Raw genomic sequence first — 26,971 nt, 5'->3', positions numbered from 1 at the left:
TGATGGTAAGGCCGAAGTTCCTGCTGGCAGTGGCAAACTTGTCGACGCTGAGTTGCATGTCAGCTTCAGATCCAGCGTTGAGGGCACAATCATCAACATTACTTAGTTCTTAGATGTCACACTGTCTCTCTGTGTCTCTTTCTCCTCCTGTCTCTCTCTCTGTCTCTGTCTCTTTCTCTTTCTCTGTCTCTCTGCCTCTGTTTCTTTCTCTCTCCTTCTGTCTCTCTCTCTGTCTCTGTCTCTGTCTCTCTGCCTCTGTTTCTTTCTTTCTCCTTCTGTTTCTCTCTCTGTTTCTGTTTCTGTCTCTCTGCCTCTGTTTCTTTCTTTCTCTTTCTGTCTCTGTCTCTCTGCCTCTGTTTCTTTCTTTCTCTTTCTGTCTCTGTCTCTCTGCCTCTATTTCTTTCTTTCTCCTTCTGTCTCTCTGTTTCTGTCTCTGTCTCTCTGCCTCTGTTTCTTTCTTTCTCCTTCTGTCTCTCTGTCTCTTTCTCCTTCTGTCTCTCGGCCTCCATCTCTCCCTGTTTCTGTCTCCGTGTCTGTTTCTGTCTGTGTCTGTCTGTGTGTCTGCCAGTGTGTCTGTCTGTCTGTATGTCCTTTATATCCCTGTCAGTCTCTCACTTTCACTGTGTCTGTTTCTGTCTCTGTCTCTAAGTCTCAGTCTCTGTCTCTCCCCTTCCAAACATATTGTTAGGTGCTGTGTTGTGCCAGATAAGCTGATAACAGGTGTGTGTTGTGTCAGATACAGCTGATAACAGGTGTTGTGTTGTGCCAGATACATCTGATAACAGGTGTGTGTTATGCCAGATACAGCTGATAACAGGTGTTGTGTTGTGTCAGATACAGCTGATAACAGGTGTTGTGTTGTGTCAGATACAGCTGATAACAGGTGTTGTGTTGTGCCAGATACATCTGATAACAGGTGTGTGTTATGCCAGATACAGCTGATAACAGGTGTTGTGTTGTGCCAGATACATCTGATAACAGGTGTTGTGTTGTGTCAGATACAGCTGGTAACATGTGTTGTGTTGTGTCAGATACAGCTGGTAACATGTGTTGTGTTGTGTCAGATACAGCTGGTAACATGTGTTGTGTTGTGTCAGATACAGCTGGTAACATGTGTTGTGTTGTGTCAGATACAGCTGATAACAGGTGTTGTGTTGTGTCAGATACAGCTGGTAACATGTGTTGTGTTGTGTCAGATACAGCTGATAACAGGTGTGTGTAATGCCAGATACAGCTGATAACAGGTGTTGTGTTGTGCCAGATACATCTGATAACAGGTGTGTGTTATGCCAGATACAGCTGATAACAGGTGTTGTGTTGTGTCAGATACAGCTGGTAACATGTGTTGTGTTGTGTCAGATACAGCTGATAACAGGTGTTGTGTTGTGCCAGATACAGCTGATAACAGGTGTTGTGTTGTGTCAGATACAGCTGGTAACATGTGTTGTGTTGTGTCAGATACAGCTGATAACAGGTGTGTGTAATGCCAGATACAGCTGATAACAGGTGTTGTGTTGTGTCAGATACAGCTGGTAACATGTGTTGTGTTGTGTCAGATACAGCTGATAACAGGTGTTGTGTTGTGTCAGATACAGCTGATAACAGGTGTTGTGTTGTGCCAGATACAGCTGATATAACAGGTGTTGTGTTGTGCCAGATACAGCTGATATAACAGGTGTTGTGTTGTGTCAGATACAGCTGATTACAGGTGTGTGTTGTGCCAGATACAGCTGATAACAGGTGTTGTGTTGTGCCAGATACAGTTGATATAACAGGTGTTGTGTTGTGTCAGATACAGCTGGTAACAGGTGTTCTGTTGTGCCAGATACAGCTGATAACAGGTGTTCTGTTGTGCCAGATACAGCTGATAACAGGTGTTGTGTTCTGCCAGATACAGCTGATATAACAGGTGTTGTGTTGTGCCAGATACAGCTGATAACAGGTGTTGTGTTGTGCTATATACAGCTGATAACAGGTGTTGTGTTGTGCTATATACAGTTAATAACAGGTGTTGTGCTATATACAGCTGATAACAGGTGTTGTGTTGTGCTATATACAGCTGATAACAGGTGTTGTGTTGTGCTATATACAGCTGATAACAGGTGTTGTGTTGTGCCAGATATAGCTGATAACAGGTGTTGTGTTGTACAGGTGCTATGAGTGAGATTCTTTTCGACGATTGATCAATGGACAATGGCGTGGTGTGTTGATGTCCCCACATGAACAGTCTTGCTGGCTGTGGTGACGGTCACTGACCGAGTGCAACAAACGGTGGAGAAGAGGAGAGCGAAACGTGTCCTCAGTGTGTGTGTGTGTGTGTGTGTATACGTGAAAGAAAGTCATTTATTGTCCACATAGCAATACAGCCCTCAGGACAAAGGGGATATCATATTAAGCATATTGTTGCACCTCTTGAATGGTTCTAACATCACACACACACACATACACGCGCGCGCGCGCGCGCACACACACACACACACACACACACACGCGCGCGCGCGCGCGCGCGTGCAAAATACAAACTTAATAATGCACGCACTCACATGCGTACAGACATATACATGAAATGTCCGGTTAAATGTGGATCATCATTGGATTAGTTGTCATTTTGTTCCATTATCTTTTTTCTCACAAGCATTGCTTCTGCAATGAATCTAGCTAGAGCTTTCAAAGAGTTTTCATTGTCATTCGAAATAATACTCACAATATGATTGTGGCTAGGATTACCAAAGAAAGAATTTATCATACTACAGTTTTTTTCGTTTATCGTCGTATGCGGTACAATGAAAAAGAAAGTGAATTTCATCTTCCATTGCACTCGCACACGACGGACACACATTATTTGCATCTTCTTCGCTGGAAAACCAATGTTTGAAGTTTTTTCAGTCCACTCACTCTCAGTCTAAACCTGACGAGGCTATCTCTATGCCATTTATTTGTTATACATGATAAATATTTTTTCTGCCTGAAAGACGCTTTTAAAGGAATAAAACCACCTGTACTTATCGTTAGCTTCTAAGTGTGAATGCCAGTTTTGCTTATAGCATGAGATAAACCTGTCTTTAATTTCACTTAAGAAACCTTGCTCATATCCAACCCCTTGACTCAACCAAACTATACCAAACCCATTCTCACTCAGCACTTTATGAATGCTCGATACACAATTAAACTGAACAGATTCATGTTTTGATAGGAGCATTTCATAGGCCTGTCTACATAGTCGCGACATTGGTAAAGCAGTGAGTTTTAACCAGTATTTAATGCATTTTATATATGTTCTGATATATAGCGGATATCTTCCCATTTCCCCATTGACTAGTTTACTAGATGTATGCAAAGGAACGCAAAGAAATCTTTTTATTGCAAAAGTATGCACTTTTTCAATCTACTTACAATCTATTTCAGCTGCATAAGTTAAGAGTGGTTCTATCTGTGTATCAAACATTTTCCAAAACAGATTTATGTCCATAGTCTTAAGTTTTTTAAGAGATTTCTGTATTTCCATGACACCCCTTTTCCCTTTTCTACAAACTTCTGACAAAGCTATACTAATACTTAATTTTGTTGTGAAAACCATTCCCAAATACTTATACGAATTTGTAACCTTTAGTTCATTTCCGTAAAACCATCTTTCTCTAATTGTGTGTGTGTATGTGCATGTGTGTGTGTGTGTGTGTGTATGTATGTGTGTGTGTATGTGTGTGTGTGCGTGTGTGTGTGAAGGACTGAAGTGGGCATGGTGAGGATGGGAGATCCACATGAATGTTTCACACGACATGTTGGGGTTTGCCCTGTTCCACCCTCCCTCCACCCCCTCCCTCACCTTCAGTCTTTTTCTTGTTGCAGGACAAATGGTTTATGTTGGAGTTTCCGTGTTCCCATCTCTTTGTCTCTCTCTCTGTCTCGGTCTCTTTGTGTGTCTGTTTCTGCCAGTCTATTTGTCTGTCTGTTTGTCTCCTTCTACCCCTTTCTCTCTGTGAATCTATGTCTGCCTCTCTCTCTCTCTCTCCCTCCATCTCTCTCTCTCCCTCCCTCTGTGTGTGTGTGTGTGTGTGTGTGTGTGTGTGTGACACTGTGTCATAGAGGAGGGGGGTGGCAGTGCCTGTGGTGAAGCCATTAGGCTGATTACCTGGCAGGTGTAAATAACGGTCCTCCCTCCCCCACCCCTTCCGCACACAGGGACAGATTGGAGTACAGGTGGTACAGTGGTCAGAACAGTTTGATGTGCTGCTTCCTTCACGTTCAGTGCATCCCTTTTTCTTTGTCTTTCGCTTGCTCCTTCGTTCGTTTGTTGCTGTTTTTCCTTAATATTAAATCATAATAGACTTAGTTTCGGTGTTCATATTTCGCATGCATGCATGGACGGTATTGTGCTCGTTTCCATAAAAAGCCAAACAACAACTGCCATCTAAGAAAACAAACGAACAAAAAAACACACAATCAAGGTTCAACAACAACGACGACCGCCCCCCACTTCCACCCTCTCACCCGTGCTCCAGAATTAAAGGTGTCGGAGTACCCAAACTCAAAGCGAACAGCGATAAGAGAGTGGGGGCTTATTGATTACGATACCCAGGTGGCCTGTGAACAGCCATACCCACATACCGCTGGATTCACCTGCCCCTTCCCTCCCTCCCTCCCCACTCCCTCAGCCTTCCCCACTCCCACTTCCACCCCTCCTCCACCCGTTGGCTTTACCCCACACGCCCCTACCATTCTGTCGGGGGGGGGGGGGGGGGGGGGGGGGTGTCAGCGAACAAATGGTGCTTATTCTGTGTGTGTGTGTGTGTGTGTGTCTGTCTGTCTGTCTGTCTGTGAGGGAAGGATTCTCAATCATACGAGATCCAAGAATACTTTATCATCTCCAAATTATAATAGAAAAACTATTCACATGTTTGTCGATACCAAGGCGACATTAAAAAGGTATCTCATTAGAATAATTTGCTATGAATCATTCATCTCTCTCTCTCTCTCTCTCTCTCTCTCTCTCTCTCTCTCTATATATATATATATATATATATATATATATATATATTCTATTTATTTTAATTTCATTTCATCTGTTTAATTTACTTAATTTATTTCTTTTTATTTCCCTTTTTTCTTTTTCTTTTTTAAGCCAAGGCCTGACTGAGGGTGTTTGGTTACGCTGCTGGTCAGGCATCTACTAAGCAGATTATGTTGCAGCGAATATGGACTGAATAACTGAAGAGAAGTGAAGTGAAGTGAATTAAACTGAAGTGCAGTGCAGTGCAGTGAGTTGAAGTGAATTAAACTGAAGTGCAGTGCAGTGAGTTGAAGTGAAATAAACTGAAGTGCAGTGCAGTGAGTTGAAGTGAATTAAACTGAAGTGCAGTGCAGTGAGTTGAAGTGAAATAAACTGAAGTGCAGTGCAGTGAGTTGAAGTGAAATAAACTGAAGTGCAGTGCAGTGAGTTGAAGTGAAATAAACTGAAGTGCAGTGCAGTGAGTTGAAGTGAAATAAACTGAAGTGCAGTGCAGTGAGTTGAAGTGAAATAAACTGAAGTGCAGTGCAGTGAGTTGAAGTGCAGTGCAGTGACGTGCAGTGAACTGTCCCACAGACACACCCCCAGGCCCCGCCCACCTGTCAGTGCCGGCCAGCAAGGAGGCTGACCTTGGGCAGGGCGTGACCTTGCCCTGTCGCCTGCAGACCCAAGGTCGTTGGTACGTCATCTCCTGGGCCCGTCTCCATGACAACGGGTCGCACTCTCTGCTCGTCAGTCTGCCCTCTGGACAGATGGTAACGAAAGACACGTTGTCTGTCTGTCTGTCCGTCTGACAGTCTGTCGGTCTGCTGTTTGTCTGTCCGTCTGTCTGTCAGCTTGTCTGTCTGTTTGTCTGTCTGTCTGTTTGGAAGATGGAGGGGGGTGGGGGTGGGGGGATTGTTATGATGAGGAGGGAGGAAGGGGAAGCTGGGAGGCGGATGGAGGGCTGGTGAAAATAATTGTGTGAGAGCGGGTTAATTCATTTGTTCATTATCTTTCTTTCTGTTTCTCTTCTGTTTTAAAGAACTCAGTGCTGTTACTGCTCAATCAAAATGTAATTCCACGTTTATGTTTCGTGTTTACAGCCTCAACACGGCGTTGCGAACTTGAGAAAGGCAGTTTACTTGGACTTTTCCTCACTCAAACCCAGGTGTGCCTGGGTAAACCTACCTGAATTGGGCCAGGGAAAGTTAACAGAAGTAGCAGTGGAGGACTGGGCCCCGCCTGCCTGTGTCGAGACTTAGCCACAGTGGATAGGAATTCACTTCACCGATTGCCATAAATTGCTACCTGATCTTGAACGCATTTTTTAAAAACATGTAAGTAAATTACAGATCAAAATAAATCATTGCTGATTTATTTTTCCTCTGAACGTGAGCACAAGTTGACTGGTGAAACAAAAACTGTGGCTTACAACTGGCTAACAAAGAGAGAAGATACCTATTCACGAATGCCTACAGATTAGCCAGAGAGGCTTTGTGGGAACCTGTCAGACTTACTCTCCATCTCTGCCCCTTCTGGATCTTTCTTCTCGGCGGCTGATTCCAGACTGCGGACACGCATCCTCCTTCTGTCTCTGCCAGTAGACTCGGTGCTGCTATCTTACTGACCGTGTTTCCTGAACCTCTGCTGACTGTGTGTGTGCACGTGTGTGTGTGTGTGTGTGTGTGTGTGTGTGTGTGTGTGTGTGTGTGTGCCTCTCTCTCTCTCTCTGTCTCTCTCTCTACCTATATCTGTATCTCTCTCTGTGTCTCTGTCTCTCAGCCTCTCTGTCTGTCTGTCTGTGTGTCTGTGTGTGTGTCTCTCTCTCTCTTGTCCCTGATAATCCGGAAGTCAAGAACTCGTGATCGGAAGACACCGACCGTTGAACAATAATGTTTGAGAAGCGTTCTCGGGTGTAAACAACCCGAACCAAGGAAAGCAAACGTACAAAGAAACAGAAAACGAGGAGAAACTTGAAGCTGGAGTCTGCCTGCTGGTAGTTACCCACTTCACGGCCATTACACGATAGAGAGAAGTGTGAACCACTAGACAGCCCGCTGTGATAACCACGTCTTGTTCCTGCCGCTGCTGTTTGCGTCCTGGGCCAGCTGTAAATACCCCGCAAACAGGCGTTGGACGGGGTGCGGTGGGGTGGGGTGGAGATGGGGTGTTGGTGAAGAGGCGGGGGAGGGGTGCGATGGGGGGTCTAACGGAAATTCTGTCATTTTCCTTGTCATGTGCATTACCGAAACGTCGCCTTAGAAAGGATACGACACTAAAGAAAAGAATATTAATGATATTAATAAATATTTCTAACAAAAATCAGTAGTCTGTCCTGTCAGTGTGTCTGTCTGTCTGTCTATTGTCTGAAGAATATAGTTGCGTCTGTTTCAATTTCAGTTTCCCAAGGAGGAGTCTTGCGTTCGGACAAATGCATATACGCTACACCACATCTACTAGGTAGATGCCTGACCAGCAGCCTAACCCAACGCGTTTAGTCAGGCCTTGAGTGCTTGCATATCTATGGCTGTGTACCGATCACAGAGAATTTCTTTTTGCAGAATTTTACCAAATGGCAACCCTTTTGATGCCGTGGGATGTGTTTCAGTGCGCTAGGTGCGTGCTGCACACAGGAACGTGGCTTATCGTTTGATCAGAATGACCAGACCGTCAGTTCAATTCTTCCAGTCAAACATGGTTTATCGTTTGATCAGAATGACCAGACCGTCAGTTCAATTCTTCCAGTCAAACATGGTTTATCGTTTCATCAGAATGACCAGACCGTCAGTTCGATTCTCCCAGTCAAACATGGTTTATCGTTTCATCAGAATGACCAGACGCTCAGTCAAACCTGGAGAAAGGGCAAAGCGGGAATGGAACCTGGACCCTGACGGACACTGTACTTGCAAATGAGCATCTTGACCGTGGCAGTACAGAGACTACAGCATCTTGACCGTGGCAGTACAGAGACCACAGCATCTTGACCGTGGCAGTACAGAGACTACAGCATCTTGACCGTGGCAGTACAGAGACTACAGCATCTTGACCGTGGCAGTACAGAGACTACAGCATCTTGACCGTGGCAGTACAGAGACCACAGCATCTTGACCGTGGCAGTACAGAGACTACAGCATCTTGACCGTGGCAGTACAGAAACTACAGCATCTTGACCGTGGCAGTACAGAAACTACAGCATCTTGACCGTGGCAGTACAGAGACTACAGCATCTTGACCGTGGTAGTACAGAAACTAAAAGGAAACGTTAACAGGGTCAGGTACATTAAGCTGTTATACAGGTAATTAAGGCTTTTATAGCTCGGCATAGCAAGATGGTGAGTTCATAGTCACTGTGTCTAGGGCTCGGCCTAGGAAGGCGGGGCCCAGTCCTCTCTTTCCGTCACTCTGGCCTTCCCCAGCCATGTCAGCACACATCCACCCTGGGTGGAATGACAGCAGTCAGAATCAGCTGCCTTTCCCAACACAACGCCTTGACGAAACGGGGCTTCCAACACTGGTCCGCGGTGAACGTCAACCGTCCCCATACACTGACATCCACCCACCCTATACACTGACATCCACCCACCCCATACACTGACATCCACCCACCCCATACACTGACATCCACCCACCCTATACACACAGGTGTCCGTCTGACCCAACACACACACACACACACACACACACACACACACAGGTGTCCGTCTGACCCAACACACACACACACACACACACACACACACACACACACACACACACACACACACACACACACACACACACACACACAGGTGCCCGTCTGACCCAACACACACACACACACACACACACACACACACACACACACACACACACACACACACACACAGGTGCCCGACTGACCCAACACACACACACACACACACACACACACACACACACACACACACACACACACACACACAGGTGCCCGTCTGACCCAACACACACACACACACACACACACACACACACACACACAGGTGCCCGTCTGACCCAACACACACACACACACACACACACACACACACACACACACACACACACACACACACACACACACACACACACAGGTGCCCGTCTGACCCAACACACACACACACACACACACACACACACACACACACACACACACACACACACACACACACACACAGGTGCCCCTCTGACCCAACAGTTCCTGTTCTTTCTATCCAACACACACACACACACACACACACACACACACACACACACAGGTGCCCGTCTGACCCAACAGTTCCTGTTCTTTCTATCCAACACACACACAGGTGCCCGACTGGAACCCGGATATCCCCAAGTCGCTGCGCATGCGCGTGCAGCCCCTGATCACGGTGCAGGCGGGGCTGGTGGAGTTCCACTTGCTGCTGTCCGCCATGACGTGCCACGACAGGGGGCGCTACCGCTGCCGGGCCGTCACCTCTTCCGGTACCTACACTGCCAGCACCCTGCTGTTGATGACACGTGAGTTCACTGTCGTCCCTTCCCTTCATGGTATGGCTCAGTTGAGTTGAGTGGAGTGGAGTTATTATTTTATCATATTTTAAGTTCTTATTTTGTTTTATTTCTATTTACATCTTTATTTCATTTTACTTTTTCTTTTCCTTTTCTTTATCTTCATTCTATTTATATTGAATTTGTTTTTGCCGGGTTGGGGCTGGGGGAAGGGACGGGGGAGTAGGGATGTGCGGGTGGTGAGGAAGGTGGTGACGAGATGGAGAAAGGTGTATGAGAATGGATGAATGAACGGGTGGGTGTGAGAATGAAGGGATGAATGAACGGGTGGGTGTGAGAATGAAGGGGTGAATGAACGGGTGGGTGTGAGAATGAAGGGATGAATGAACGGGTGGGTGTGAGAATGAAGGGGTGAATGAACGGGTGGGTGTGAGAATGAAGGGGTGAATGAACGGGTGGGTGTGAGAATGAAGGGGTGAATGAACGGGTGGGTGTGAGAATGAAGGGGTGAATGAACGGGTGGGTGTGAGAAGGAAAGGGGTGAATGAACGGGTGGGTGTGAGAATGAAGGGGTGAATGAACGGGTGGCTAGGAGAACGAATGGCTGGGGAAAGGAAAGAAGGCTGGGTTGGTGAATAGCCAGTTGATGTGACTGGCAAGTGGTGGGTTGTTTGAAAAACTCCAAATGCAAATGGATGGACAGAAAGAAAGATGAACATATGGAATAAACGATAACTGGCTGTGTGTGTGTGTGTGTGTGTAAAGGAGATGATGTGGAAGTAATGTAAGTGATGGTACACTGGATTTGGTTTTGTTTTTTTATTTATTTTTTTTATTATCATTTTTTTGTTTGTTTGTTCTGTGTGTGTGTGTGTGTGTGTGTGTGTGTGTGTGTGTGTGTGTGTGTGTGTGTGTGTGTTTTGTTTTGTTGTTGTTGTTATTGTTGTTTTTGTTGTTGTTGTTTGTTTATTTATTTGTTTGTTTGTTGTTTTTTGTGAAGTTGATTCATTAATGATGTTTTTCCTTTCCTTCTCCTTATATTGCATGCATATACTTTATTCATGCATCATGTAGTGCAAAAAGAGCTTTGAGCAACAAGGTAAGCGCTATATACATGTATATGCACGGTCTTCTTCACAGCTCTAAGTTTGTTTCACATTTCCCTCCAAAACACAGCACCCCACACCCAAACTCTCACACACACACACACACACACACACACACACACACACATACACACACACATACACACACACACACACACTCCTCACACTCACGACAACAAACACCCCTACACACACACCAAAACCAAGCACTGATAACATCAGTGACCGACCTACTCGATCATAATTACAAAATAACAAAGCAAAGATGTTCATGAATGTTTACAGTAGAAATGAAAGAAAAGGGGGTGCGAGGGGCTGCTAATGCTTGTGGTATAGCACACCTATAATGAAATGGTACCAGCTAAGTAAAACACAGTCACAAATAAAGAGCACACACACACACACACACACACACACACACACACACACACACACACACACACACACACACACACACTATTCATTTCTCTGTCACTTTCTGTCCGACTGCCGGCTGTACACGTCACACACCATTCAGTTCTGGCATTTTCTGTCCGACACACGGCTGTACACGTCACACACCATTCAGTTCTGCCACTTTCTGTCCGACACACGGCTGTACACGTCACACACCATTCAGTTCTATGTCACGTTCTGTCCAACACACGGCTGTACACGTCACACACCATTCAGTTCTGGCACTTTCTGTCCGACACACGGCTGTACACGTCACACACCATTCAGTTCTGTGTCACTTTCTGTCCGACACACGGCTGTACACGTCACACACCATTCAGTTCTGTCACTTTCTGTCCGACACACGGCTGTACACGTCACACACCATTCAGTTCTGTGTCACTTTCTGTCCGACACACGGCTGTACACGTCACACACCATTCAGTTCTGTCACTTTCTGTCCGACACACGGCTGTACACGTCACACACCATTCAGTTCTGTCACTTTCTGTCCGACACACGGCTGTACACGTCACACACCATTCAGTTCTGTCACTTTCTGTCCGACACACGGCTGTACACGTCACACACCATTCAGTTCTGTCACTTTCTGTCCGACACACGGCTGTACACGTCACACACCATTCAGTTCTGTCACTTTCTGTCCAACACACGGCTGTACACGTCACACACCATTCAGTTCTGTCACTTTCTGTCCAACACACGGCTGTACACGTCACACACCATTCAGTTCTGTCACTTTCTGTCCGACACACGGCTGTACACGTCACACACCATTCAGTTCTGGCACTTTCTGTCCGACACACGGCTGTACACGTCACACACCATTCAGTTCTGTGTCACTTTCTGTCCGACACACGGCTGTACACGTCACACACCATTCAGTTCTGTCACTTTCTGTCCGACACACGGCTGTACACGTCACACACCATTCAGTTCTGTGTCACTTTCTGTCCGACACACGGCTGTACACGTCACACACCATTCAGTTCTGTCACTTTCTGTCCGACACACGGCTGTACACGTCACACACCATTCAGTTCTGTCACTTTCTGTCCGACACACGGCTGTACACGTCACACACCATTCAGTTCTGTCACTTTCTGTCCGACACACGGCTGTACACGTCACACACCATTCAGTTCTGTCACTTTCTGTCCGACACACGGCTGTACACGTCACACACCATTCAGTTCTGTCACTTTCTGTCCGACACACGGCTGTACACGTCACACACCATTCAGTTCTGTCACTTTCTGTCCGACACACGGCTGTACACGTCACACACCATTCAGTTCTGTCACTTTCTGTCCGACACACGGCTGTACACGTCACACACCATTCAGTTCTGTCACTTTCTGTCCGACACACGGCTGTACACGTCACACACCATTCAGTTCTGTCACTTTCTGTCCGACACACGGCTGTACACGTCACACACCATTCAGTTCTGTCACTTTCTGTCCGACACACGGCTGTACACGTCACACACCATTCAGTTCTGGCACTTTCTGTCCGACACACGGCTGTACACGTCACACACCATTCAGTTCTGTCACTTTCTGTCCGACACACGGCTGTACACGTCACACACCATTCAGTTCTGTCACTTTCTGTCCGACACACGGCTGTACACGTCACACACCATTCAGTTCTGTCACTTTCTGTCCGACACACGGCTGTACACGTCACACACCATTCAGTTCTGTCACTTTCTGTCCGACACACGGCTGTACACGTCACACACCATTCAGTTCTGGCACTTTCTGTCCGACACACGGCTGTACACGTCACACACCATTCAGTTCTGTCACTTTCTGTCCGACACACGGCTGTACACGTCACACACCATTCAGTTCTGTCACTTTCTGTCCGACACACGGCTGTACACGTCACACACCATTCAGTTCTGTCACTTTCTGTCCGACACACGGCTGTACACGTCACACACCATTCAGTTCTGTCACTTTCTGTCCGACACACGGCTGTACACGTCACACACCATTCAGTTCTGGCACTTTCTGTCCGACACACGGCTGTACACGTCACACACCATTCAGTTCTGTCACTTTCTGTCCGACACACGGCTGTACACGTCACACACCATTCAGTTCTGTCACTTTCTGTCCGACACACGGCTGTACACGTCACACACCATTCAGTTCTGTGTCACTTTCTGTCCAACACACGGCTGTACACGTCACACACCATTCAGTTCTGTGTCACTTTCTGTCCAACACACGGCTGTACACGTCACACACCATTCAGTTCTGGCACTTTCTGTCCGACACACGGCTGTACACGTCACACACCATTCAGTTCTGGCACTTTCTGTCCGACACACGGCTGTACACGTCACACACCATTCAGTTCTGTCACTTTCTGTCCGACACACGGCTGTACACGTCACACACCATTCAGTTCTGTCACTTTCTGTCCGACACACGGCTGTACACGTCACACACCATTCAGTTCTGGCACTTTCTGTCCGACACACGGCTGTACACGTCACACACCATTCAGTTCTGTCACTTTCTGTCCAACACACGGCTGTACACGTCACACACCATTCAGTTCTGTCACTTTCTGTCCGACACACGGCTGTACACGTCACACACCATTCAGTTCTGTGTCACTTTCTGTCCAACACACGGCTGTACACGTCACACACCATTCAGTTCTGTCACTTTCTGTCCAACACACGGCTGTACACGTCACACACCATTCAGTTCTGTCACTTTCTGTCCGACACACGGCTGTACACGTCACACACCATTCAGTTCTGTCACTTTCTGTCCAACACACGGCTGTACACGTCACACACCATTCAGTTCTGTCACTTTCTGTCCAACACACGGCTGTACACGTCACACACCATTCAGTTCTGTCACTTTCTGTCCAACACACGGCTGTACACGTCACACACCATTCAGTTCTGTCACTTTCTGTCCGACACACGGCTGTACACGTCACACACCATTCAGTTCTGTCACTTTCTGTCCGACACACGGCTGTACACGTCACACACCATTCAGTTCTGTCACTTTCTGTCCGACACACGGCTGTACACGTCACACACCATTCAGTTCTGTCACTTTCTGTCCAACACACGGCTGTACACGTCACACACCATTCAGTTCTGTCACTTTCTGTCCAACACACGGCTGTACACGTCACACACCATTCAGTTCTGTCACTTTCTGTCCGACACACGGCTGTACACGTCACACACCATTCAGTTCTGTCACTTTCTGTCCGACACACGGCTGTACACGTCACACACCATTCAGTTCTGTCACTTTCTGTCCGACACACGGCTGTACACGTCACACACCATTCAGTTCTGTCACTTTCTGTCCAACACACGGCTGTACACGTCACACACCATTCAGTTCTGTCACTTTCTGTCCGACACACGGCTGTACACGTCACACACCATTCAGTTCTGTGTCACTTTCTGTCCGACACACGGCTGTACACGTCACACACCATTCAGTTCTGTCACTTTCTGTCCGACACACGGCTGTACACGTCACACACCATTCAGTTCTGGCACTTTCTGTCCGACACACGGCTGTACACGTCACACACCATTCAGTTCTGGCACTTTCTGTCCGACACACGGCTGTACACGTCACACACCATTCAGTTCTGGCACTTTCTGTCCGACACACGGCTGTACACGTCACACACCATTCAGTTCTGGCACTTTCTGTCCGACACACGGCTGTACACGTCACACACCATTCAGTTCTGGCACTTTCTGTCCAACACACGGCTGTACACGTCACACACCATTCAGTTCTGGCACTTTCTGTCCGACACACGGCTGTACACGTCACACACCATTCAGTTCTGGCACTTTCTGTCCGACACACGGCTGTACACGTCACACACCATTCAGTTCTGTCACTTTCTGTCCGACACACGGCTGTACACGTCACACACCATTCAGTTCTGTCACTTTCTGTCCGACACACGGCTGTACACGTCACACACCATTCAGTTCTGTCACTTTCTGTCCAACACACGGCTGTACACGTCACACACCATTCAGTTCTGTCACTTTCTGTCCGACACACGGCTGTACACGTCACACACCATTCAGTTCTGTGTCACTTTCTGTCCGACACACGGCTGTACACGTCACACACCATTCAGTTCTGTCACTTTCTGTCCGACACACGGCTGTACACGTCACACACCATTCAGTTCTGGCACTTTCTGTCCGACACACGGCTGTACACGTCACACACCATTCAGTTCTGGCACTTTCTGTCCGACACACGGCTGTACACGTCACACACCATTCAGTTCTGGCACTTTCTGTCCGACACACGGCTGTACACGTCACACACCATTCAGTTCTGGCACTTTCTGTCCGACACACGGCTGTACACGTCACACACCATTCAGTTCTGGCACTTTCTGTCCGACACACGGCTGTACACGTCACACACCATTCAGTTCTGGCACTTTCTGTCCGACACACGGCTGTACACGTCACACACCATTCAGTTCTGGCACTTTCTGTCCGACACACGGCTGTACACGTCACACACCATTCAGTTCTGGCACTTTCTGTCCGACACACGGCTGTACACGTCACACACCATTCAGTTCTGGCACTTTCTGTCCGACACACGGCTGTACACGTCACACACCATTCAGTTCTGGCACTTTCTGTCCGACACACGGCTGTACACGTCACACACCATTCAGTTCTGTCACTTTCTGTCCGACACACGGCTGTATACGTCACACACCATTCAGTTCTGTCACTTTCTGTCCGACACACGGCTGTACACGTCACACACCATTCAGTTCTGTGTCACTTTCTGTCCGACACACGGCTGTACACGTCACACACCATTCAGTTCTGTGTCACTTTCTGTCCGACACACGGCTGTACACGTCACACACCATTCAGTTCTGGCACTTTCTGTCCTGTTTTATTCCTGCCACAGTGCATTGTCACGGTCACTCTGCTTATTCTTTTCGTTGTCTTCTTTTTCTTCTGCTCCTCCACCACCACCTCCTCCTCCTCTTCCTCCTCCTTCTACTCCACCACCTCCTCCTCCTCTTCCTCCTCCTTCTACTCCACCACCACCACCTCCTCTTCCTCCTCCTTCTACTCCACCACTACCTCCTCCTCTTCCTCCTCCTGCTCCACCACCACATCCTCCTCCTTTTCCATCTTCTCTCCTCCACCACCACCACCTCCTCTTCCTCCTTCTGCTCCACCACCACCACCTCCTCCTTTACCTCCACCACCCCCTCCTTCTGCTCCCCCATCTCCTTCACCACCACCACCTCCTCCTTTACCTCCACCACCCCCTCCTTCTGCTCTCCCATCTCCTTCACCACCACCACCTCCTCCTTTACCTCCACCACCCCCTCCTTTCTGCTCAACTATTTCCTCCACCACCACCTCCTCCTCTTCCTCCTTCTGCTCCACCACCACCACCTCCTCCTTGTCATTCTATTTTCTGCTTCCCATCACTGCAGAACCACCGGGAACGCCCAAGGTCATCTCCCGCCACAGGTCGTGGCCTCTAAACCAGACCATGACTTTGCTGTGCCGAGCACGGGCCGGGTTCCCGCCTCAGGAGTTCCACTGGTACTACAAAACACCGCGCATGCGCAACTTTCAGGTGCTGCGAAGGTTTGGCTTTTTAAGGAGAGAAAGGAGAGAGGGGGGAGGGAGAGAGAGAGGGAGACACTGGTGGCGAGAGAGACAGAGAGCGAGAGAATTGTATGAATGAATTTTATTTCTCAGGGTAATAGCATGAGCAACAGTGTTGTTGTTGTTTTTCTTACCCAGCCCTCGAAAGGAGAAATTTGGAAAAGAAAAAAAAAGGTAAAGAAATATACAGTAAATCAGAGAGGAGGGGGAAGGGGAGTGGGGAGGGGGGGGGAGTAAACTGAAACATCATCATGGTCTCGAGGGGTCATGGTGCTGTGTGTCCCTGTGCTGAGAGGGGTCATGGTGCTGTGTGTCCCTCCCTGTGCTGAGAGGGGTCATGGTGCTGTGTGTCCCTGTGCTGAGAGGGGTCATGGTGCTGTGTGTCCCTGCGCTGAGAGGGGTCATGGTGCTGTGTGTCCCTGTGCTGAGAGGGGTCATGGTGCTGTGTGTCCCTGTGCTGAGAGGGGTCATGGTGCTGTGTGTCCCTGTGTTGTGAGGGGTCATGGTGCTGTGTGTCCCTGTGCTGAGAGGGGTCATGGTGCTGTGTGTCCCTCCCTGTGCTGAGAGGGGTCATGGTGCTGTGTGTCCCTGTGCTGAGAGGGGTCATGGTGCTGTGTGTCCCTCCCTGTGCTGAGAGGGGTCATGGTGCTGTGTGTCCCTGTGCTGAGAGGGGTCATGGTGCTGTGTGTCCCTCCCTGTGCTGAGAGGGGACATGGTGCTGTGTGTCCCTTTGCTGAGAGGGGTCATGGTGCTGTGTGTCCCTGTCCTGAGAGGGGTCATGGTGCTGTGTGTCCCTCCCTGTGCTGAGAGGGGTCATGGTGCTGTGTGTCCCTGTGCTGAGAGGGGACATGGTGCTGTGTGTCCCTGTGCTGAGAGGGGTCATGGTGCTGTGTGTCCCTGTGCTGAGAGGGGTCATGGTGCTGTGTGTCCCTGTGCTGAGAGGGGTCATGGTGCTGTGTGTCCCTCCCTGTACTGAGAGGGGTCATGGTGCTGTGTGTCCCTGTGCTGAGAGGGGACATGGTGCTGTGTGTCCCTGTGTTGTGAGGGGACATGGTGCTGTGTGTCCCTCCCTGTGCTGAGAGGGGTCATGGTGCTGTGTGTCCCTGTGCTGAGAGGGGTCATGGTGCTGTGTGTCCCTGTGCTGAGAGGGGTCATGGTGCTGTGTGTCCCTGTCCTGAGAGGGGTCATGGTGCTGTGTGTCCCTCCCTGTGCTGAGAGGGGTCATGGTGCTGTGTGTCCCTGTGCTGAGAGGGGTCATGGTGCTGTGTGTCCCTGTCCTGAGAGGGGTCATGGTGCTGTGTGTCCCTGTGTTGTGAGGGGTCATGGTGCTGTGTGTCCCTGTGCTGAGAGGGGTCATGGTGCTGTGTGTCCCTGTCCTGAGAGGGGTCATGGTGCTGTGTGTCCCTGTGTTGTGAGGGGACATGGTGCTGTGTGTCCCTGTGCTGAGAGGGGTCATGGTGCTGTGTGTCCCTGTGCTGAGAGGGGTCATGGTGCTGTGTGTCCCTGTGCTGAGAGGGGTCATGGTGCTGTGTGTCCCTCCCTGTGCTGAGAGGGGTCATGGTGCTGTGTGTCCCTGTGCTGAGAGGGGTCATGGTGCTGTGTGTCCCTGTCCTGAGAGGGGTCATTGTGCTGTGTGTCCCTCCCTGTGCTGAGAAGAGTCATGGTGCTGTGTGTCCCTGTGCTGAGAGGGGTCATGGTGCTGTGTGTCCCTCCCTGTGCTGAGAGGGGACATGGTGCTGTGTGTCCCTGTGCTGAGAGGGGTCATGGTGCTGTGTGTCCCTCCCTGTGCTGAGAGGGGTCATGGTGCTGTGTGTCCCTGTGCTGAGAGGGGTCATGGTGCTGTGTGTCCCTGTGCTGAGAGGGGTCATGGTGCTGTGTGTCCCTGTGCTGAGAGGGGTCATGGTGCTGTGTGTCCCTGTGTTGTGAGGGGACATGGTGCTGTGTGTCCCTGTGCTGAGAGGGGTCATGGTGCTGTGTGTCCCTGTGCTGAGAGGGGTCATGGTGCTGTGTGTCCCTGTGCTGAGAGGGGTCATGGTGCTGTGTGTCCCTCCCTGTGCTGAGAGGGGTCATGGTGCTGTGTGTCCCTGTGCTGAGAGGGGTCATGGTGCTGTGTGTCCCTGCGCTGAGAGGGGTCATGGTGCTGTGTGTCCCTGTGCTGAGAGGGGTCATGGTGCTGTGTGTCCCTGTGTTGTGAGGGGTCATGGTGCTGTGTGTCCCTGTGCTGAGAGGGGTCATGGTGCTGTGTGTCCCTGTGCTGAGAGGGGTCATGGTGCTGTGTGTCCCTGTGCTGAGAGGGGTCATGGTGCTGTGTGTCCCTCCCTGTGCTGAGAGGGGTCATGGTGCTGTGTGTCCCTGTGCTGAGAGGGGTCATGGTGCTGTGTGTCCCTCCCTGTGCTGAGAGGGGACATGGTGCTGTGTGTCCCTTTGCTGAGAGGGGTCATGGTGCTGTGTGTCCCTGTGCTGAGAGGGGTCATGGTGCTGTGTGTCCCTCCCTGTGCTGAGAGGGGTCATGGTGCTGTGTGTCCCTGTGCTGAGAGGGGTCATGGTGCTGTGTGTCCCTCCCTGTGCTGAGAGGGGTCATGGTGCTGTGTGTCCCTGTGCTGAGAGGGGACATGGTGCTGTGTGTCCCTGTGCTGAGAGGGGTCATGGTGCTGTGTGTCCCTGTGCTGAGAGGGGTCATGGTGCTGTGTGTCCCTGTGCTGAGAGGGGTCATGGTGCTGTGTGTCCCTCCCTGTGCTGAGAGGGGTCATGGTGCTGTGTGTCCCTGTGCTGAGAGGGGACATGGTGCTGTGTGTCCCTGTGTTGTGAGGGGACATGGTGCTGTGTGTCCCTCCCTGTGCTGAGAGGGGTCATGGTGCTGTGTGTCCCTGTGCTGAGAGGGGTCATGGTGCTGTGTGTCCCTGTGCTTAGAGGGGTCATGGTGCTGTGTGTCCCTGTCCTGAGAGGGGTCATGGTGCTGTGTGTCCCTCCCTGTGCTGAGAGGGGTCATGGTGCTGTGTGTCCCTGTGCTGAGAGGGGTCATGGTGCTGTGTGTCCCTGTCCTGAGAGGGGTCATGGTGCTGTGTGTCCCTGTGTTGTGAGGGGTCATGGTGCTGTGTGTCCCTGTGCTGAGAGGGGTCATGGTGCTGTGTGTCCCTGTCCTGAGAGGGGTCATGGTGCTGTGTGTCCCTGTGTTGTGAGGGGACATGGTGCTGTGTGTCCCTGTGCTGAGAGTGGTCATGGTGCTGTGTGTCCCTGTGCTGAGAGGGGTCATGGTGCTGTGTGTCCCTGTGCTGAGAGGGGTCATGGTGCTGTGTGTCCCTCCCTGTGCTGAGAAGGGTCATGGTGCTGTGTGTCCCTGTGCTGAGAGGGGTCATGGTGCTGTGTGTCCCTGTGCTGAGAGGGGTCATGGTGCTGTGTGTCCCTCCCTGTGCTGAGAGGGGTCATGGTGCTGTGTGTCCCTGTGCTGAGAGGGGTCATGGTGCTGTGTGTCCCTGCGCTGAGAGGATGGTGCGGTGTGTCCCTCCCTGTGCTGAGAGGGGTCATGGTGCTGTGTGTCCCTGTGCTGAGAGGGGTCATGGTGCGGTGTGTCCCTCCCTGTGCTGAGAGGGGTCATGGTGCTGTGTGTCCCTGTGCTGAGAGGGGTCATGGTGCTCGGACATCCCAAGGCTGCTGTTCACCCTTCCCTCGCCCAGAATTCAAGGACTTTACTCTCTGCTCTCATTCCGGGCCCAGTGGTGCGTTATGCCTTTGGCTGTGTTCTCTGCACAGTCACTCCTGGCTGTGTTCTCTCCACAGTCACTCCTGGCTGTGTTCTCTCCACAGTCACTCCTGGCTGTGTTCTCTCCACAGTCACTCCTGGCTGTGTTCTCTCCACAGTCACTCCTGGCTGTGTTCTATCAACAGTCACTCCTGGCTGTGTTCTCTCCACAGTCACTCCTGGCTGTGTTCTATCAACAGTCACCCCTGGCTGTGTTCTCTCCACAGTCACTCCTGGCTGTGTTCTGTCCACAGTCACTCCTGGCTGTGTCCTCCTCTCTACAGTCACTCCTGGCTGTGTTCTCTCCACAGTCACTCCTGGCTGTGTTCTCTCCACAGTCACTCCTGGCTGTGTTCTCTCTACAGTCACTCCTGGCTGTGTTCTCTCCACAGTCACTCCTGGCTGTGTTCTCTCCACAGTCACTCCTGGCTGTGTTCTCCTGTCCACAGTCACTCCTGGCTGTGTTCTCCTCTCCACAGTCACTCCTGGCTGTGTTCTCCTCTCCACAGTCACTCCTGGCTGTGTTCTCCTCTCCACAGTCACTCCTGGCTGTGTTCTCCTCTCCACAGTCACTCCTGGCTGTGTTCTCTCCACAGTCACTCCTGGCTGTGTTCTCTCCACAGTCACTCCTGGCTGTGTTCTTTCCTTAGTGACTCCTGGCTGTGTTCTCCTCTCCACAGTCACTCCTGGCTGTGTTCTCTCCACAGTCACTCCTGGCTGTGTTCTTTCCTTAGTGACTCCTGGCTGTGTTCTCCTCTCCACAGTCACTCCTGGCTGTGTTCTCTCCACAGTCACTCCTAGCTGTGTTCTCTCCACAGTCACTCCTGGCTGTGTTCTCTCCACAGTCACTCCTGGCTGTGTTCTCTCCACAGTCACTCCTGGCTGTGTTCTCCTGTCCACAGTCACTCCTGGCTGTGTCCTCTCCACAGTCACTCCTGGCTGTGTTCTCTCAACAGTCACTCCTGGCTGTGTTCTCTCCACAGTCACTCCTGGCTGTGTTCTCTCCACAGTGACTCCTGGCTGTGTCCTCCTCTCCACAGTCACTCCTGGCTGTGTTCTCTCCACAGTCACTCCTGGCTGTGTTCTCTCCACAGTCACTCCTGGCTGTGTTCTCCTGTCCACAGTCACTCCTGGCTGTGTTCTCTCCACAGTCACTCCTGGCTGTGTTCTCTCCACAGTCACTCCTGGCTGTGTTCTCCTCTCTACAGTCATTCCTGGCTGTGTTCTCCTCTCCACAGTCACTCCTGGCTGTGTCCTCCTCTCCACAGTCACTCCTGGCTGTGTTCTCTCAACAGTCACTCCTGGCTGTGTTCTTTCCACAGTGACTCCTGGCTGTGTTCTCCTGTCCACAGTCACTCCTGGCTGTGTTCTCTCCACAGTCACTCCTGGCTGTGTTCTCTCCACAGTCACTCCTGGCTGTGTTCTCCTCTCCACAGTCACTCCTGGCTGTGTTCTATCAACAGTCACTCCTGGCTGTGTTCTCTCCACAGTCACTCCTGGCTGTGTTCTCCTGTCCACAGTCACTCCTGGCTGTGTTCTCTCCACAGTCACTCCTGGCTGTGTTCTCTCCACAGTCACTCCTGGCTGTGTTCTTTCCACAGTCACTCCTGGCTGTGTTCTCTCCACAGTCACTCCTGGCTGTGTTCTCTCCACAGTCACTCCTGGCTGTGTTCTCTCCACAGTCACTCCTGGCTGTGTTCTCTCCACAGTCACTCCTGGCTGTGTTCTCTCCACAGTCACTCCTGGCTGTGTTCTCCTGTCCACAGTCACTCCTGGCTGTGTTCTCTCCACAGTCACTCCTGGCTGTGTTCTCTCCACAGTCACTCCTGGCTGTGTTCTCTCCACAGTCACTCCTGGCTGTGTTCTCCTGTCCACAGTCACTCCTGGCTGTGTTCTATCAACAGTCACTCCTGGCTGTGTTCTCCTGTCCACAGTCACTCCTGGCTGTGTTCTCTCCACAGTCACCCCTGGCTGTGTTCTCCTCTCTACAGTCATTCCTGGCTGTGTTCTCCTCTCTACAGTCATTCCTGGCTGTGTCCTCCTCTCCACAGTCACTCCTGGCTGTGTTCTCTCAACAGTCACTCCTGGCTGTGTTCTTTCCACAGTCACTCCTGGCTGTGTTCTCCTGTCCACAGTCACTCCTGGCTGTGTTCTCTCCACAGTCACACCTGGCTGTGTTCTCCTGTCCACAGTCACTCCTGGCTGTGTTCTCTCCACAGTCACTCCTGGCTGTGTTCTCTCCACAGTCACTCCTGGCTGTGTTCTCTCTACAGTCATTCCTGGCTGTGTTCTCCTCTCTACAGTCATTCCTGGCTGTGTCCTCCTCTCCACAGTCACTCCTGGCTGTGTTCTCTCCACAGTCACTCCTGGCTGTGTTCTCTCCACAGTCACTCCTGGCTGTGTTCTCCTGTCCACAGTCACTCCTGGCTGTGTTCTCTCCACAGTCACTCCTGTCTTTGCTGTCTGTGATGTTGAAAGTTTGAAGACTGTTTTCATAGTAATTTTAGCAAGGACTATCATCTGCAGAACTGTGGAAATAATGCACGTATGTAATTCCAGACTCTGCCTCCAGAACTCCTCCCTTGTGCATAGATAGAACTCACTGTGACTCACACCCATGTTTTCCTTGAGACTAAGGGCAGCCATTATTTGTTGTTGCTCTCTCTCGCTCTCTCTCTCTCTCTCTCTCTCAGATCTCCTTCTCTCGCTGTCACAATCAGTCTCTCTGTCTCTTTTCCTGTCCTCTCTCGTATCGACATCTCTTGCTATTACTCTGACAGACTGTCTGTCTGTCTGTCTGTATATACATATATGTAGATAGATAGATAGATAGATAGATAGATAGATATAAACTGTTTTAAAAACAAAAAAACAAAAACACATCAGCATGAAAAGAACCTTTGCCTTGCAGGTGGTGGAAGGTCAAGGCCAGGTGGTGTACCAGCACGAGCCCGGGTGCCGCGTGACGTCAGAGCGCGAGGTGCGGGTGGCGGTGAGCGGCAGGGAGGGGGGCACAGTGTACCGCTGTGCTCTGCCGGGAAGGGTTAGGGAGAAGGGGCTGTATGACCAGGTCACCCTGCGTCTGCCGCCTGGTGAGTGTGTGTGTGTGTGCGGGAGGTTGGGGGGAGAGCGAGAGTGAGGAGGGAGAGTGGTGGTGAGGAGGGAGAGTAATGGTAAGGAGGGAGAGTGAGGGAAAGTGATGAGGAGGAGGGAGGGAGAGTGAGGGAGAAGGGGTCGTTTGACCAGGTCACCCTGCTTCTGTCGCCTGGTGAGTGTGTGTTGGGGGGTTGGGAGGGGAGTGACAGAGGGAGAGGGGAAGGGAGAGAGGGAGAGTAAGGGGAAGGGAGAGAGGGAGAGTAAGGGGAAGGGAGAGGGTGGCTGTTTGACCAGATCACCCTCCGTCTTCCACCTGATGAATGTCACTGTAGCCAGTGAGAGAGAGAGGGGGGTGGGAGGATGGAGAGATAAAGGTAGACATGGAGAGAGAGAGAGGGAGAGAGAGAGAGAGAGAGAAAGAAAGGGGGTTGGGGGGGGGGGGGTCAGGTCACTTTTCGTCTGCCACCTGATGAATGTCATTGTAGCCAGTGAGAGAGAGAGGGGGGTGGGAGGATGGAGAGATAAAGGTAGAGATGGAGAGAGAGAGAGAGGGAGAGAGAAAGAAGGTCACTTTTCGTTTGCCGCTTGGTGAGTGTCACTGTGACCAGGGAGAGAGAGAAGGGGGGAGAGAGAGAGTACAGTACAGTTCAGTTCAGTTCAGTTCCTCAAGGAGACGTCACTGTGTAACATATTTGGTGCGAAACTTTAAGTACGCTAAAGTACGCAACTACCACGGAACGAGGAACAATAGCTCTGCTGGTCAACAGACGCTCATGGCTCAGGTCAGTGACGTTACATGGTGTCAGAAATTACTTTAACGTACCCGCTTCACAAGAAACCTAATCAACTGCAAACTACATCGATATGAACTTCGAACATCCAAGTATAGATTGGGATGCCACGGATCTCTTCCAATTCACCCGCTTCAAAGACCACGTCGGTTTCGTATTCAATGGACCACTGGCAAATCTATCAGACAAACAGAAAGCCGGATGGATCGGCATTTGGATCGGTATTCAAGGGAGACAAATTTACTGCACTCTACAGTGGGTTGGGGGTGAAAAAGGAAAGCCTGACAAAGTTTTAGAGAAATATGAAACGTACGTTCGACCTAGAAAGAACAAACTAGTTGCGCGACACAAACTGAAACAGAGAAAGCAGGATCAAGTCGAGTCCTTTGAAAACTTCATCAGGTGTAGTAAGGGTGGGTGGGGGGTTTGGCACAGGAGGTAGAACTAGTAAGGGTGGGTGGGGGGTTTGGCACAGGAGGTAGAACTAGGAAGGGTGGGTGGGGGGTTTGGCACAGGAGGTAGAACTAGGAAGGGTGGGTGGGGGGTTTGGCACAGGAGGTAGAACTAGGAAGGGTGGGTGGGGGGTTTGGCACAGGAGGAAGGAACTGGGAAGGAGTTCTTTTAATGAGCGAATTGTAATGAACATGCATTCTTCTTCACACCGAGCCCTTTGGGCAAAAAGAAAAATTCAAAACAAGTATCAATAGAAACAACAAGAATGTCTATCTATCTGTCTATCTATCTATCCATTATAATATGTGATATATATAATTATATATGTATATGTTTTTGGGTGGGTTTTTTTCGTTTTTGTTGTTGTTGTTGTTGTTGTTTAAACTTTCAACCAAACGTGTGCATCAAATGAAGACAATATTGTCCTCCACAAACAACCACCAAATTATATGGAAGGGAACAAGAGACAGACACATACAGACAGAGATAGAGACGTACAGACAGGCAGAGACACAAAGAGATAGAGATAGAGACAGAGAGATAGACAGACAGAAATAGAGACATACAGACAGAGACACATGGATACAGAGATAGAGACAGAGACATACAGACAGAGATACAGAGACACAGAGACATACAGACAGAGACACATAGAGATAGAGACATATAGACAGAGAAACAGAGACATACAGAGATACAGAGACACAGATAGAAACAGACAGACAGAGACACAGAGAGATACAGAGACATACAGACAAACAGAGGCACAGAGAGATACAGACAGGGACACAGAGAGATACAGACAGAGACACGGATAAAGAGGGCAGAGAAAGGCAGAATCTAAGAGAGATACAGACAGGGACACAGAGAGATAACAATCTAAGAGAGATACAGACAGGGACACAGAGAGATACAGACAGAGACACGGATAAAGAGGGCAGAGAAAGGCAGAATCTAAGAGAGATACAGACAGGGACACAGAGAGATACAGACAGAGACACGGATAAAGAGGGCAGAGAAGGCAGAATCTAAGAGAGATACAGACACAGATATACAGAGACAAAAAACCGGAGAAAGACAGAGACACAGATACAGACATGGACACAGATAGAGTAAAGGAGACAGAAAGCAGACACGAGAGAGAGAGAGAGAGAGAGAGACAGAGACAGAGACAGAGAGAATAACACAGAATGAGGAACATAGTGTGTGTGTATGTGTGTGTGTGTGTGTGTGTGTGTGTGTGTGTGAAATACACCATTTCAAGCAGTTGACGAACTCAGACCTCAGCTCCATGAGAAACGCACACACCACTGGTGGAGCAGCTCCATTCAAGAATATGCGCTATAGCAAGAAGCCTTAATAAATAAATAAATAAATAAATGGAGAAACGCACACACCTCTGGTGGAGCCAGCAATGACCCTGAAATTGCACACGTACTGACCGTGTTTTGTCTGTCAACACTCACACTGCCCACAACCTGCACAGCTGTATTACGCAACATGGGAAGGGAGAATCAAGGAAACGGCCATTGTACTCACACACACCCACACACACACACACACACGTCACACACGTGTGTGTGTGTGTGTGTGTGTGTGTGTGTGTGTGTTGGCGACAGACTTTGTGTGTGCACTGTCCACAATGATTCACAACTGCCCACGCATTTCCTGTTATTCTCCACAAACACCCCGCGTCACACACACATACCTTTTTCAGTAACTTTCACATTCACCCCCCACCTCTTTTCCCCCCACCAACATAAAGACACACACACACACGCACACACACACTCACACACACAGCCTGACTGACGGGTGGTCAATGTGTGTGGACAGCTGTGTCCAGCCCTTCTGCCGACACCAGACTGCAAGACTCCGCCTCCTGCTCCCTCCCCCGCTGCCGTTTGTCGGGTACGTCACAGAGAGAGAGAGGGGGGTGGGGGAGACACAGAGAGTGGGGGGAGGGGGAGAGACACAGAAAGAGGGGGGGGGAGACACAGAGAGAGGAGAGGGGGGGAGACACAGAGAGAGGAGAGGGGGGGAGACACAGAGAGAGAGGGGGGGGAGACACACAGAGAGAGGGGGGGGAGACATAGAGAGAGGAGAGGGGGGGAGACACAGAGAGAGGAGAGGGGACAAATAGAGAGACAGACAGACAGATGGAGTGGG

The 26,971-nt window shown here is 50.1% G+C and overlaps 1 protein-coding gene across 1 annotated transcript in view; it reads left to right on the top strand.

Annotated features, from left to right (window-relative positions):
• LOC143277688 (uncharacterized) overlaps window positions 1–26,971 on the top strand; it is a 94,047-nt gene that overhangs the window by 65,844 nt on the left and 1,232 nt on the right. Inside the window, exons 3-7 of the mRNA XM_076582607.1 lie at window positions 5,582–5,760; window positions 9,292–9,484; window positions 16,546–16,691; window positions 23,374–23,554; window positions 26,639–26,713. Of these exons, the coding sequence (XP_076438722.1) occupies window positions 5,582–5,760; window positions 9,292–9,484; window positions 16,546–16,691; window positions 23,374–23,554; window positions 26,639–26,713 (774 nt within the window). The remainder of the gene's footprint in view (window positions 1–5,581; window positions 5,761–9,291; window positions 9,485–16,545; window positions 16,692–23,373; window positions 23,555–26,638; window positions 26,714–26,971) is intronic.

The sequence above is a fragment of the Babylonia areolata genome, chromosome 34 (assembly GCF_041734735.1).
Source record: "Babylonia areolata isolate BAREFJ2019XMU chromosome 34, ASM4173473v1, whole genome shotgun sequence".
Classification (NCBI taxonomy): Eukaryota; Metazoa; Mollusca; class Gastropoda; order Neogastropoda; family Buccinidae; genus Babylonia; species Babylonia areolata.
This window is presented reverse-complemented; position numbering and strand designations above follow the sequence as displayed.